The 14,549-nt window shown below is 41.4% G+C and overlaps 1 protein-coding gene across 3 annotated transcripts in view; it reads left to right on the plus strand.

Moving 5' to 3' along the window:
* The window catches only part of pik3c2a (phosphatidylinositol-4-phosphate 3-kinase, catalytic subunit type 2 alpha), a 120,829-nt gene extending 107,003 nt beyond the window's left edge, over positions 1–13,826 (plus strand). For all 3 annotated transcript variants that reach the window (XM_080190126.1, XM_080190128.1, XM_080190127.1), the window contains exons 28-33: positions 5,026–5,150; positions 5,238–5,355; positions 6,187–6,268; positions 8,644–8,753; positions 9,228–9,353; positions 10,592–13,826. In XM_080190126.1, the coding sequence (XP_080046252.1) occupies positions 5,026–5,150; positions 5,238–5,355; positions 6,187–6,268; positions 8,644–8,753; positions 9,228–9,353; positions 10,592–10,774 (744 nt within the window). In that variant the 3' untranslated portion in view covers positions 10,775–13,826. The remainder of the gene's footprint in view (positions 1–5,025; positions 5,151–5,237; positions 5,356–6,186; positions 6,269–8,643; positions 8,754–9,227; positions 9,354–10,591) is intronic.
* Positions 13,827–14,549: the final 723 nt, after the last annotated feature.

Here is a 14,549-nt window from a genome sequence, read left to right on the forward strand (position 1 = left end):
GTTATAGATAGGTCTGTAGGTTGGTAGGTGATGTGGTCGGCGCAACTTGTGGGCCGAAGGGCCTGTTTGTGCTGTAGTGTTCTATGTTCTATGTTCTATGTTCTATGTTCTAATATTTGAAGGGCTAAGTATTCCAGGATAAAATGCCACAGTGATGTTGCCTTTGACTTTGAGAGAATGCATTCCATTAGATTGTAAAAATGAAACTCTCAAGTACCTAGCATGTTAAGGGCCCCCACATTTCACACTTGGGCACTATGTTCAACATCTTTTTTTTCATTTGAAATCTTGAGTGATTGGAGCCATTAAGAAATGGACCAGCATACTTTGAAAAGAAGATTCAAGACTTACAGCTCTGGGAGATTAGGGAAGGAGCAAGAAGACAACCACAGTTCGGAAATTTTTTTAGGGTTGTATATTTGTTGGATAAGAGTATTCCTTTAGTAATGAACCAGTAAATACATATCTGTAATAATACGCTTTCAAGAAACTTATCTACAAACTAAATTGTTTTAAACATTGCAGATATTATGAATTGGAGTTTTAACCAAGTGGTATCTGGAACTCCATTTTTATGTCAATATATAATGTGCCATTGTGTTATGCTGCACAAAACAAAACAGGCTCATGTTTAATACTGAACTGGCAATGAGGATACTGCAGGAAAACATGTAAAGCTTTTCCATTATAAGGACAGGAAAGACTGTTGTGGATTCAAGTTACCTCCCTTTTCTGTGAAAAACGCATATAGATGCTTATAAGAACATAAGAAATAGGAGCAGGAGTAGGCCATCTGGCCCTTTGAGCCTGCCCCGCCATTCAATAAGATCATGGCTGATCTGTCGTGGCTCAGTTCCACATTCCCACCCTCTCCCCATAACCCTTAATCCCCTCGCTTATCAAAAACCCATCAATCCGCGTCTTAAAAATATTTAGCGAGGCAGCCTCCGCCACTTCAACGGGCAGAGAATTCCAGAGATTCACCACCCTTTGAGTGAAGAAGTTCCTCCTCAACTCCGTTCTAAACCGCCCCCCCCCCTTTATCTTGAGGCTGTGCCCCCCTAGTCCTACTGTCCTTTGAGTGGGAAGAGTCTCTCCACCTCTATCCTATCCATCCCATTCATCATCTTATACGTCTCAATGAGATCTCCCCTCATTCTTCTAAACTCTAACGAGTACAAGCCTAGCTTATTCAGCCTCTCCTCATAGCTCGACCCCCTCAACTCCAGTATCAGCCTAGTAAACCTCCTCTGCACTCCCTCCAAGGCCAAAATATCCTTGCGTAAGTGCGGCGCCCAAAACTGCACACAGTACTCCAGCTGCGGCCTCACCAATGCCCTATACAGCTGCAGCAAGACCTCCCTACTTTTATATTCAATCCCCCTCGCTATGAAGGCCAGCATCCCATTAGCCTTCCTGACCACCTGCTGCACCTGCAGGCTGGGTTTTTGTGACTCATGCACAAGGACCCCGAGGTCCCTCCTGCACCGTTGCCTGCTGCAGTTTTTCGCCCCATAAGTAATAGTCCTTCCTACCATTATTCCTACCAAAGTGGACCACCTCGCATTTGCCAACATTAAATTCCATTTGCCAGTTCCTGGCCCATTTGTCCAGCCTATCTAGATCCTTCTGCAGACTCTTCACACCCTCCATGCAATTTGCCGTTCCACCAATCTTGGTGTCATCAGCAAATTTCGACACCATACACTCGGTTCCCTCCTCCAGATCATCTATATAAATGGTAAATTGCTGAGGCCCCAGCACCGACCCCTGGGGCACTCCACTAGTCACCAACCGCCAATCCGAATAGCACCCATTAACCCCCACTCTCTGCCTCCTATTTGACAACCAATCCTCTATCCATGCTAACACCCTACCCCCAACTCCATGCCCCCTTAGCTTCTGCAATAACCTCTTGTGAGGTACCTTGTCAAACGCCTTCTGAAAATCAAGAAAGACCACATCCACTGGCTCTCCTCTATCCACCGCCCTGGACACATCCTCATAGAACATAAGAACATAAGAAATAGGAGCAGGAGTAGAGCAAATTTCGACACTCTACACTCGGTTCCCTCCTCCAGATCATCTATATAAATGGTAAAAAGCTGAGGCCCCAGCACCGACCCCTGGGGCACTCCAACAAATTTGTCAGACACGACTTCCCCTTAACGAAACCGTGCTGCGTCTGCTCTATCAAGCAGTTCCCCTCAAGATGCCTCGCTATTTCCTCCTTGATGACGGATTCTAACATTTTACCTACAACAGACGTTAAACTAACCGGCCTATAATTCCCTGCCTTTTGCCTGCCACCCTTCTTAAACAACGGCGTAACATTAGTCGTTTTCCAATCTTCTGGCACTTCCCCGGAATCCAGCGACATTTGGAAAATAACCACCAAGGCATCCACTGTCACCTCCGCCATTTCTTTCAGAACCCTCGGATGCATTCCATCCGGTCCTGGGGACTTGCCCACAATCAGTCCCTCCAGTCTGCCTCTCTAGTAACAATAATTTAAGAGACAAACTGATTTTGTTCAGTTGCTATCCTCTCAGTTACCTAGATTCACACACAGTCAGTTTGGCTATTTTTATATGCCCTGTTTGTGAACGGAACTCCCACTCAGCTGATAAAGGAGCAGCACTTTGAAAGCTTGCGGCTTATGCTCCCAAATAAACCTGTTGGACTTGAACCTGATGTTGAGACTGCTTACTGTGGATACTCCAAGCCAGCTTCTCCATTATATTTTTTAAAAAGACTTGTCTTTATATAATGACTTTCATAGCCACTCAATGCTGCAACATGCCTTACAGCCAGTGAAGTATTTTGAAATGTAGTCACTGTTGCAATGTAGAAAAGATGGCAGCAAATTTGCACAGGGAGGAAATTGCAGGTCCCCAAGCAAAGGTATTTGAAGTAGTCACAGGTGAGGTGCCTGAAGATTGGAAGGTGGCAAATGTTGTGCCTTTGTTTAAAAAGGGCTGCAGGGAAAAGCCTGGGAACTACTTTGGGGCGGCATGGTAGCGCAGTGGTTAGCACTGCTGCTTCACAGCTCCAGGGACCTGGGTTCATTTCCTGGCTCGGGTCACTGTCTGTGTGGAGTTTGCACGTTCTCCTCGTGTCTGTGTGGGTTTCCTCCCACAGTCCAAAGCTGTGCGGGTTAGGTTGATTGGCCATGCTAAAATTGACCCTTAGTGTCCTGGGATGCATAGGTTAGAGGGTAAATGTGTACGGATACGGGGGTAGGACCTGGGTGGGGTTGTGGTCGGTGCAGACTCGATGGGCCGAAGGGCCTCTTTCTGCACTGTCGGGTTCTATGGTTCTACAGACCAGTGAGGCTCACGTTTGTGGTGGGTAGGTTGTTGGAAGGTATTTTGAGAGCCAGAATCTTCAGGCATTTAGAGATGCAAGGACTGATTAGGCACAGTCAGCGTGGCTTTGTGAACGGAAAATCATGCGTCTCAAATTTGATCGAGTCTTTTGAAGGGGTAACCAAGAAGGTAGATGAGGGCAGTGCGGTTGTCTTCATGAACTTTAGCAGGGCCATTGACAAGGTACCATGTGGTCAGTTGTTGCATAAGGGTAAATCTTACAGGATCCAGGGTGAGGTAGCCAAATGGATACAAAATTTGCTTGATGACAAGCCAGAGGGTGGTTATAGAGAGTTGTTTTTCAAACTGGAGACCTGTGACCAGCTGTGTGCCTTAAGGATCAGTGCTGGGTCCACTGTTGTGTCATTTATATTGATAATTTAGATGAGAATATAGGAGGCATGGTTAGTAGGTTTGCAAACGACACCAAGATTGGTGGCATAGTGAACAGTGAAGAAGGTTATCTCGGATTGCAATGGGATCTTGATCAATTGGACCAGTGAGCTGACGAATGGCAAGTGGAGTTTAATTTAGACAAATGCGAGGTGATGCATTTTAGTAGATGAACCAGGGCAGGACTTACACAGTTAATGGTAGGGCATTGGGAAGAGTTAGAGAACTCTCTCAGATCTAGGGATACTGGTTCATACTCCTTGCAAGTGGAGTCACAGATGGGCAGAGTGGTTTCATTGATCAGAACATTGAATACAGGAGTTGGGACCTCTTGTTGAAGTTGTACAAGACATTGGTAAGGCCACACTTGGAATATTGTGTACAGTTCTGGAAAGGATATTGTTAAAGTGGAAAGAGTGCAGAAAAGATTTACTGGGATACTATTGGAACTTGATGGTTTGAGTTATAAGGAGAGGCTGGATAGACTGGGACTGCCTTCTCTGGAGCATAAGAAGGCTGAGGTGTGATCATATAGAAATCTGTAAAATAATGAGGGGCATAGATCAGCTAGATAGTCAATATCCACTCCCGCCCCCCCCCCCCCCAAAAGTAGGAGGAGTCTAAAACTAGAGGGCATGGGTTTAAGGTGAGATGGGAGAGATACAAGAGTCCAGAGGGGCAATTTTTTCACAAGTGTCAGGGGCTGCCAGAGGTAGTATTAGAGGCGGGTACAATTGTCTTTTAAAAAGCGTTTAGACTGTTACATCATTCAGATGGGTAGAGAGGGATATGGGACAAATGCAGGCAATTGAGACTAGCTTAGGGGTTTCAAAAAAAAGGGCGGCATGGAAAGTTGGGCTGAAGGGCCTGTTTCCATGCTGTAAACCTCTGATTCTAGAAGTTCCCACAACCAGATAATCTACTTTTGTGATGTTGATTGAGAGTTAAATATGGCCAGAGACACTTCCTCCTGATCATTTTCAAAATAGCGTTTTGGGATACTTTATGTTCATCCAAACAGAGATAGGGCCTTCCTCCAAAATGCAGCACCTCCCAACAAAGCAGTATTCCCTCAGAACTGCATTGGGATGTCAACCTAGATTTTTGTACTCCAGCCCTTGAGTGGGGCTTGAAGTTGGGTGAGAACTACCAACTGAGCCACAGTTGATGCTGCCTTTTTTAGGAAATGACTGATCAAGCAAAAAATAGATTTGCACAGGCTGCTATTGTGAAATACGTAATGCCTGTCCTTTGTATTATACAGATATATGTGGTGAGGGTATTACGGGAAGGGCAGATTGCTCCTGCATTTATCTTCAGAACGTTTGACGAATTCCAGGAGCTGCACAACAAACTGGGCATCCTCTTCCCCCTGTGGAAACTTCCAGGGTAGGTTATAATTTTAAGAAAAGTGCTCTTTAACTTATGATGAACCCTTTGTTCGTGGTAATTTAAATGAGCCTTTTGTTTTTCCAGCTTTCCAAATAAAGTGGTCCTTGGACGAACACACATTAAGGATGTGGCCTCCAAGCGGAAGGTGGAGCTCAACAATTATGTGCAGTGTCTGATGAATGGCTCAGCTGAGGTAGCTGAGGTAAGATTTGGGGACAACGTTAAGACAATTCAGGTCATGGTCCTGTCCTATTTTGGGGTTTGTGAAATAAATGAGTTACTTGAGCAGTTTTTTTAATCTAACGTACACCAAGCTGGTGCTATGAAATATGAGGCTATCAGTGTTCTAAGAACATAAGAACATAAAAATAGGAGCAGGAGTAGGCCATCCAGCCCCTCGAGCCTGCCCCGCCATTCAATAAGATCATGGCTGATCTGTCGCTGCTCAGTTCCACTTTCCCGCCCTCTCCCCATAACCCTTAATCCCCTCTCTCATCAAAAACCCATCAACCCGCGTCTTAAAAATATTTAGTGAGGCAGCCTCCACCACTTCAACGGGCAGAGAATTCCAGAGATTCACCACCCTTTGAGTGAAGAAGTTCCTCCTCAACTCCGTTCTAAACCGCCCCCCTTTTATCTTGAGGCTGTGCCCCCTAGTCCTACTGTCTTTTTTGAGCTCCTGCAGCTCCCTGCATGACATTGTTGAACCAACTCAGAGATAAGTCAGCCCTGCTCTTGCTTATTGACCAAGTTGATTAAATCAGACTGGCTGAGGCTGGTGAAATGAATTCAAGGAATAGAAAAATAACATCAAATACTATGGTGGGTGATGATTTTTACACAGTGCAAATTAAGCAATTGTGTCCTTGTAAATGTACTGGCCATGTGTGCATCTCTCTCTCTGTAGGAGTCTTTTGCTCTATGCACTCGCTTTCTTACATGCCCTCTCTCACTGTTTTGTGTTTCTTGCTCTGTGCCATGTATAGTGATTTTAGTTGAAATGTAAAAACTTATTTTTCATTGCTGTCCTCAGTGTGATCTCATCTATACCTTCTTCCACCCACTGGGCCGAGATGAGAAGGCTGAAGGAATTGATGGAATAGTCAAACCCTCAGGTAATGCAAATGTCATTTTATTGTGCTGAGAAGACAAATGTGTCTTGTTTTCTTGTTCAGCTGTGGTTGTGCCACCTATCAAGATTTGGTGATGCAATGTTTAACAACTTCGAGCATGATGACTTGCCTCAACGTGCATTTTTATTTTAAAAACAAAAGCAATGCACTTTATGCTACTTACAGATGTGTTGCAACCTGTTAACTGTTTTTGATGTGTTTTGAAACCCTATTGGATATCTTATACACTTGCATGCTTTTATGCTCTTGTAAGATGTCCTTAAATGAACTATCCAACAGAAACACTTCACCTTTGCAATCCTCAATAACTTGTTAAGGCATGCATGCAGTGGTTTTCTAATCTTATTTTGTACGCCTCTAGAAATTGCTACAGCCAACAGTGTTTTTAGTAATGTGATGGCTTTATGCAGGTTTCAATTCTGAAAATTGTGGGTAGCATGACATGACCTCTTCTAATTTTTACATTAGATACATTCCCTCACTGGTTTGTTGTTGTCAAACTGTTCAGAGATTCCAACTTCTAAGGATCCTGTCATATGATAGACTTGCAAAAATAAATCTGCAGCTGGATTAAGCTCTGCTCTTGTGTGCAAGATTAAATTGCAAAGTTGGGCTTGTGCATTAACATTCCTGTAAGATTTTGACACATGACAACTTGTTAGATACCGTTCACAAAATTGCTAAGAATGTCCATGTAAGCAGCCTGCAAATTTATCCTGGAATTGATTTGAAATCCCCCACATATGAATCTACTCATCACAATCTCCAAGGGTCGTCTTTGCACTGCAATAACCTTGAATTCTGACAGCAGGCAAAAGTCGAACTTTAATTATTAGTCACAAGTAAGGCTTACATAAACATTGCAATTTGTGAAATTCCCCTAGTCGCCACAGTTCAGCGCCTGTTCAGGTCAATGCACCTAACCACGTTTTTCAGAATGTGGAGAGGAAACCAGAGCACCTGGAGGAAACCCATGCAGATACAGGGAGAACATGCAGACTTCACACAGACCCAAGCTGGGAATCAAACCCAGGGTCCCTGGCACTGTGAAGCAGCAGTGTTAACCACTGTGCCAATGTGCTGCCCCATTGTAGAGTTGGGAGCGTAAAGTAAAGCAAAATTGTTAAAATGACACTCCTTTCAAGCTAAAGGAGTTATTTAACCATTAATTTAATTTCTTTACACCATATTTGACGGGATATTCTGGCAGTTTTTTCTATATAGAACATAGAAAGTACAGGACAGTACAGGCCCTTCGGCCCTCAATGGTGTGCCGAGCTATGTCCGACTGAAGATCAAGCTATCCCACTCCTTATCATTCTTGTGTGCTCCATGTGCCTATCCAATAACTGCTTGAAAGTTCCTAAGGTGTCTGACTCCACTATCACAGCAGGCAGTGCATTCCACACCACAACCACTGAGTACAGAACCCACCTCCAGACATCCCTCCTATATCTCCCACCATGAAGTTTATAGTTATGCCCCCTAGTAACAGCTACACCCACCTGAGGAAATAGTCTCCGAATGTCTACTCTAAACCCCTCATCATCTTATAAACTTCTATTAAGTTGCCTCTCATCCTCCTTTGCTCTAAAGAGAAAAGCCCCAGCTTCCTCAACCTTTCCTCGTAAGACCTACAAATCTAAATAGTGTAGTCTAAAGGGAAACAAAATGGTGATCCTAAACAATGGAAATGAATTGCTTCCAAGGCTCAGGTAGGAAATCTGCTGCCTGGCATGTAATATTGTATCAGATGGGCTGCAATCTTACCAGGAGCTATACACCTGCTGGTCAGAAAGGAATAGGGAGAAAGAGGCTCGGGGTCTGGTTCATTGAGTACTGGTGGCTCAAAAGCATTTTGGCAGTGAATATGAACTACTTGGGCAATGCTACTAATCCTGTCCTATTCTACTCCAATATTGACCTGGGTACAATCCAAGACTCAGGTCACCAGGAGCTGGATTCGTGGCTTATTCTCCCCCACCTTTCCTCTTACAAATATCTTTTGTTTTCTCGGTCTCCCTCACCACTTCTGTAGAATTCAGACACGTTGTTTTGTTTCCCTGCCTCCTAAACTGAGATTTGATACCGGAGTACAGGTTAAGGGAAATAACTTGGAGATTTCCAAGCCTGGATGTAGCTCATTTTGAGTTACTGACAAAAGCCTGATAAAACTATCTTCAAGTCAGAGAAATTTTGTTTTGAATCAAAACCAAATGATTTTTAATTAAAAATTTGATTATGGATAGACCTTTTTGGATAAAGGTGCTGCTTCGTGATCCCTCACTTTGGTATGTATTACAGTGAGTATCTTTTCCATGTATAATTTGCATTTTCCTTTATTTGTATCTCTCTAGAAATTGTTGTGCCAAGCCATAACACCAGTCAAGTGGGAGGAGAGGTTAAGCTATCTATTTCATACCGAAACAATACACTGTTCATTATGGTAATGCACATCAAAGACCTGGTAAGTAACAGTCATGCTCAGAGCTGAATATTAGCCTCCGGCTAGAGTGCTCGCAAACTGTTTGCCAATCATAAGGGTTGTGTAGGCCCTGCCACCCACCCACAGCCACCAACCCAGCCAAGGAATTCAGTTAGATAATATTAGAGTATGTGCATGCTCTCTGTGTCTCACCCTTTGAACTCCCCATATGCACCCTTTAATTTCCTTTTCCTCATATATACCCTCTGTTTCTCTCCGTTCACTCAACTCTAGTGTGCATTGACTCTCTTTCATTCTACTTCACTTCTCTACTGTACACAATATTCTTGTTTTTCTCCGTATTTCTGCCTTTTAATGTATTTGTTAATGAATGTAATGTGAGATATCATTAATAAGCATTCATCTTGCAGTTTTACACAAGCACGTGACTGACAAGACATTTAGTTTTAGCATGGTGTCATCTTTTGGTTTAGTGTTTCCTATTTTTGACTTCAGGTAACTGAAGATGGAGCAGACCCAAACCCTTATGTTAAAACCTATTTGCTTCCTGATCCACACAAAATAACCAAGCACAAAACCAAGGTGTCAAGGAAAACTCAAAACCCAACTTACAATGAAATGGTGAGCTTTGTATACTGGTATTTCTGTAGTTTCAATTTTGAGCTTCTAAACTTGTGTCCTCTTTGAGAAAGTTTACTTTTTGATCTATTTGGAAATGCCAATGCAAATATCACAATCTAGGCAAGTGACATGGTGTGAGGTACCACCTTGTGGGTATCTGTGCATATTGCGGGTAGTGTCCAAAGTCAATGGATTTGGATATAGTGCGGGCTGAAATTGCTGATTTCTGTGGTGGTGATGCTTTACGGGAACAAATTACTTGCCTTTAAAAACTCAAATTTTCTGGCTGATTTCCCACTCCCTGCAAGTTGAACAAGGTCTCTCTGTCTTCAAAGATAGTTGTTGTGTATGTATCTGTCCAACTAAATGGAACATCCTTGATCAGTCTTAATCCATTGGCAGTTGAATTCTTAATTTGAACATATTGATTTTGCCCAAGCCAGTTCTTTTGGCAGTTTCTTCATCATAGGATCCCATTTTTTAAGTTTCATTCTCAAATGTGAGAATGACATTTGTAAACTATTTTATTTTACGATTGTTCTATAGTTTCATAATCAATTTTACTGATACCGCTTTTTATTTCTAGATTTTTTTTTAATACGAGTCACTTAAGTATTTCAAGCAACTCACTTGGAAATGAATGATTGATTAAATATTATAAAATTCCCTACAATCTCATTATACTCTTTGAAGAAAATCTTGGCAGTCATGGGCTCCAGTGACATCTTGAATACCCTATGTCCCAGACCTCAACAAAAGTAAAGTCCTAGAAGAGCTTGAAGAGAATAGTTCCTAATGCTGTCTTTGCAACTGGAAATCTTTTGAGCCCTAAAAAGTATTTGACCAGAGAAAAAGGGTATTGGAGAGGGAAAGATGTTATGCTTCAACATGAATCGGACGTAGCATTGGTTTGCTACAACAAAACCAGTCTGTGATTTATGTACTAGGCTGTGGGTTGGATATAGCCTTTGTGAAATAATCTTGTGTGCTTGTTGACCTGCAGTTCAATTTGGATCATTGGACTAACTGTCCTAATAAGTGTCCTGCATAAGGAAAGAGCTGTATACATTGCTAAAATTTCTGGAGTCATCTTGCAACATCCTTCAGTTCATTTGTAACATTCAGGAGCAGCAAACATGGTGTTAGTTGCTGGGCGCAGAGGTGAAGACATTAAGGAGTTCTTGAAATGTGCAATTCCAGTTCCATAACTTGTTTTCTCTTTCTCTTTCCCCTTTTAGTTGGTGTACAGTGGATACAGTAAAGAATTACTTGAACAGAGGGAGTTGCAGCTGAGTGTTTTAAGTGCAGAGTCATTGAGAGAAAATGTTTACCTGGGTGGTCTCACATTAAATCTGAAAGAGTTTGATTTGAGCAAGGAAACCATTAACTGGTACAAACTAACTGCTGCATCCAGTGTGTAATACCCAACCCTCAAACATTGTGTGGAAGTGGAATATGTAGCAAAGAAAAACCTAACATGAACTCCTGCATTTTTTTACTTGAAAAAGAAAAAGTTAACTGTGGACAAACAGCGACTTCCAGCTGATGCCCATTACCAGTGGACCAATCTATTTGATAAATCAACAAAACAAAATGGTTGCATGCACTTAGTGTCACCTTCATTTTATATCTATTTTTGAATATTTCAAGATTAAAGGATGGTGGGAAATTGTGTGTGCCAAAAACAAAATACTGAAGCACTTCACTGTTAGCAAGAAATGGTGCCTTCCTGTATCACAGCTGTAAACTCTTAATAATATCAAAGGTGCTAAGTTCACTGACTTACTCAAAAGCGCATAGCTTTTCCTAGGGAACAGCACAAACAAAATTAGCCACTAAGGCATTAATTGCCACAATTGCACATTACTGGACTGCTTCAAGTGGAACTGAATGGATGCAAATGATCATGCCCCCTTGGGTTATTTGTGTAGTAGATATGTAGAATGAAGATTCAAATTATGAAGATGCTATTTCTGTAAACACTAATTCTATACTTTAGTTTGTAATCTGGAAGTTGAAGCAGGTTTTCTTCAGTTTGTACGCAGCCACACTACTGTTTGCTGTGATCTGTGTAGGGACACTGTTCATTTGTGATAGTGGCAGTCTCCAGGCAAAAGTGTCATTGGAGAAGATCCAGAACTAATAACCACTGCGAGCAGACATGAGTGCATGCAAATGCAGGTACATGTACAAAATGTGTGCATAGAAAGATTGCACAACTGCCCACCAATGCACATGCAGATCATTAAATCTTTGTTGTGAAACATGTAAAACAATCCCGAACTGTATGATGACTAATTGTTATGGTAAAACAATGAATTTATCTAAACCTTGTTCTATCATACATTTAGTAAAAGTCCAAAGTCTGAGTTGAAGGATATTGTGGCTTCAGAGTCACTTATTTAAGTATTACTGCTAGCAACATTTCAAAAGTTTTGGTGATTCAATGAAATGTATCTCAAATGTATTTTTTAGAAGTTGCTTTCAAACATTTCTATTATAGCAAAGGGCATTGTCTCAAGTGCAGAAAAATAAAATATATCCAGATAAATTAAGTGCTTAAAGCTTTTAAAACATAAAACTGCATAGTTATAATTGAAAAGACACATCAAAGATGAATGCAATTGTCTCACTCCTGGTGGATATGTGATATTATTTCTACTGAAATTCTTCATTGACGAAGAAGCAAAAAGTGGCAATTTCACAGAAAATTAAATTCCTTTATTTCACCAATGCTTGGCACATCAATTAGTTGACTATCTTTTAGGGCTGAATTCGGCATCTTCCACCACCACAAATAACCACAGGGTGATTAGTCAGCTACTGAAGTGCAATTGAAACACTTGCTATAATAATTTTTAACTTAAAGGTATGTGTGCTTTGTTTCAAAGAGTCAGTAAAGATATACAAAAATTCCAGGGAAGCTGGCACTTAAAACTGTACTTGCTATTGTACATTCTTTTTCTTTAAAATCTGTCCTTCTGCCATTGTCTGTATAAGATGCTCTGTTCACACCAAGTTGTGCAGCAATCCTTTTGCAACACTTACACTGCTATGGAAATGCAGAATTGTTCATTGCAGAAAACTGGAAGGGCTTAGTATTTATTTGTATCAATATGTCTTCATTTGCTGCAGAGTCAAATCATGTACAATGCTGGCAGGTTAGGAGCCTTCACAGCAATCTGCAGAATCATTGTTCCTGCAAGCTTGCTGTTGCCCTATGTAACCATGGGTACCTCTGAATAAGATGAATTTGCACAAACCGACCACGTAGTGTTCTGTCTTTCACAATGTTGTGCTGAGCTATGGTTGATCTAATAGATGACTATATAAAATGCCTCTTAGCTGTACTAATGTTAGAAGTCTGCAGTTCTCCTCCCATCCCAGAGCCCTCCCTCACCCTGTATCTAAAAACTGAGATGTTGCATTTGATACAGTTCAAATTGCATTATAAAAAGGGCATGTGTCACTTGTCATATAAATAGATACATCTGAGGGCTGTGGTTTCTAATGATCCAAATGCCACCGTGGCACAGTGCAGTTTCCTCTGTCTAAAATCAACTTAAGTTGGCTAACCAAAAACAAAAAAAAATTCATTCCATTGAAAGAGCACAACCTTGAAGTTTATCTCTCAACAGGAGAAATAGTGAATCTTTTTTTTTACAAATACCGCCTGTTTTAAAATGAAATGTCCATGTACCTTGCTCAACTGTTCTAACTGAATGTGTGAACAAATAATTCCTCATCATACTTCACTCTTTTGGCAAAAATGAAATGCTGCTTTTTTAATGTAAATACCTAATACTTTGTCCTTGTATTTTAAAATTCCAAATAGTCACATTTAATGGAGGCTTTAAAAATAACCAATTTAAAATTAATAATTGACAATTGCAAGATTGGATTGAATGTGACAAAAGGTTTCAAATGGATAGGGAAGGACAACAGAAGCTCTTCCAGAACAGCTGAATGGTGAAACTGAAGACTTTATTTTCAAATACAATAGGTTGAATTTAGGGCTCTGAGAGAAACTAAATTTTAGCCTTAATATGACAAACTGCCTTTCTTTATTAATCATGCTATAGTTGAAAATTAATATTTGCAGAAATGAGATGATAAATTCTTTGCAGGTCATTGCTTAAGTGGGAGACTGACGTTTTTGCAAATGACCAGTGTAGGTGAGGGGATGTCACACTATTGGAGCAATTGTGATCATCACTATTTGATTCTGTGACTGTTACGTGTGAGTGTTAGCAAAACAAGAAACAGTGGGGAGCAAAGATGTTGGCTTGACTGATGTACATTGCCTTCAGCTCTTAAGAACCAAATGTATGTTAAAATTATGTTTATCTTTTTACTTAGTAAAGATGTACAGTATTTCTATCCAAATCCTGTCCACATCCTAATGGACTAAATGTGACTCCATAACTGCATTAAATATGTAACTTGTTTTTAATAAAGTCAGTTTCAAAATCACACTTTTGAGTGCCTGTTGACCTGGGTTGCGCTGTTACAAGGTTGAGGTGAGACAGAGAGGAAACAGTGCCAAAACCCAGTAAAAGTGACAATGGGAAGGAAGGGAAAATAATGCCACAGACCCACAAGTAAAAGGGATGGTGGTGAGTCAGTGGTTACAAGAGCAGGTCAGAGAAAAGGAAGCTTTCAGCGATTGACTCACCTCCAGAAACCTCAAAGCCTGTCCACAAGCCAGGGGTGTGATAGAACACTCTCTCCACTTGCCTGGATCAGTGCAGCTTCAATATTTAAGAAACTTAGTTTTATCCTGGATGGAATTATCTGCTTGATTGGTACACCTTCCACAAACATTCAGTTCTTCCACCACTGACAAACAGTGGCAGCAGTGTGTGCCATCTGCAAGATGCACTGCGGGAACTCACCAAGGCTCATCTGAGAGCACCTTCAAAACCCATGACCATTATTATCTAGAAGGACAAGGTGAGGAGATACCAAGGAACACCACCCGTGGAGGTTCTCCTCAAAGTCACTTACCATCCTGACTTGGAAATATTATACCATTCCTTCAAGGTGGATCAAAGTCCCAGAATTCCCTCCCTAACCACATTGTGGGTGAGTGTACTGACATCCCTAGGACAGCAATAGTTCAAAAAGCCAGCTCACTACTCCCTTCTTAAGGGGGATTGGGGATGGGCAATAAATGCTAGCCTAGCCAGTGTCACC

This window comes from Carcharhinus amblyrhynchos, chromosome 6 (genome assembly GCF_965287045.1).
Source record: "Carcharhinus amblyrhynchos chromosome 6, sCarAmb.v2.hapA, whole genome shotgun sequence".
Lineage (NCBI taxonomy): Eukaryota > Metazoa > Chordata > Chondrichthyes > Carcharhiniformes > Carcharhinidae > Carcharhinus > Carcharhinus amblyrhynchos.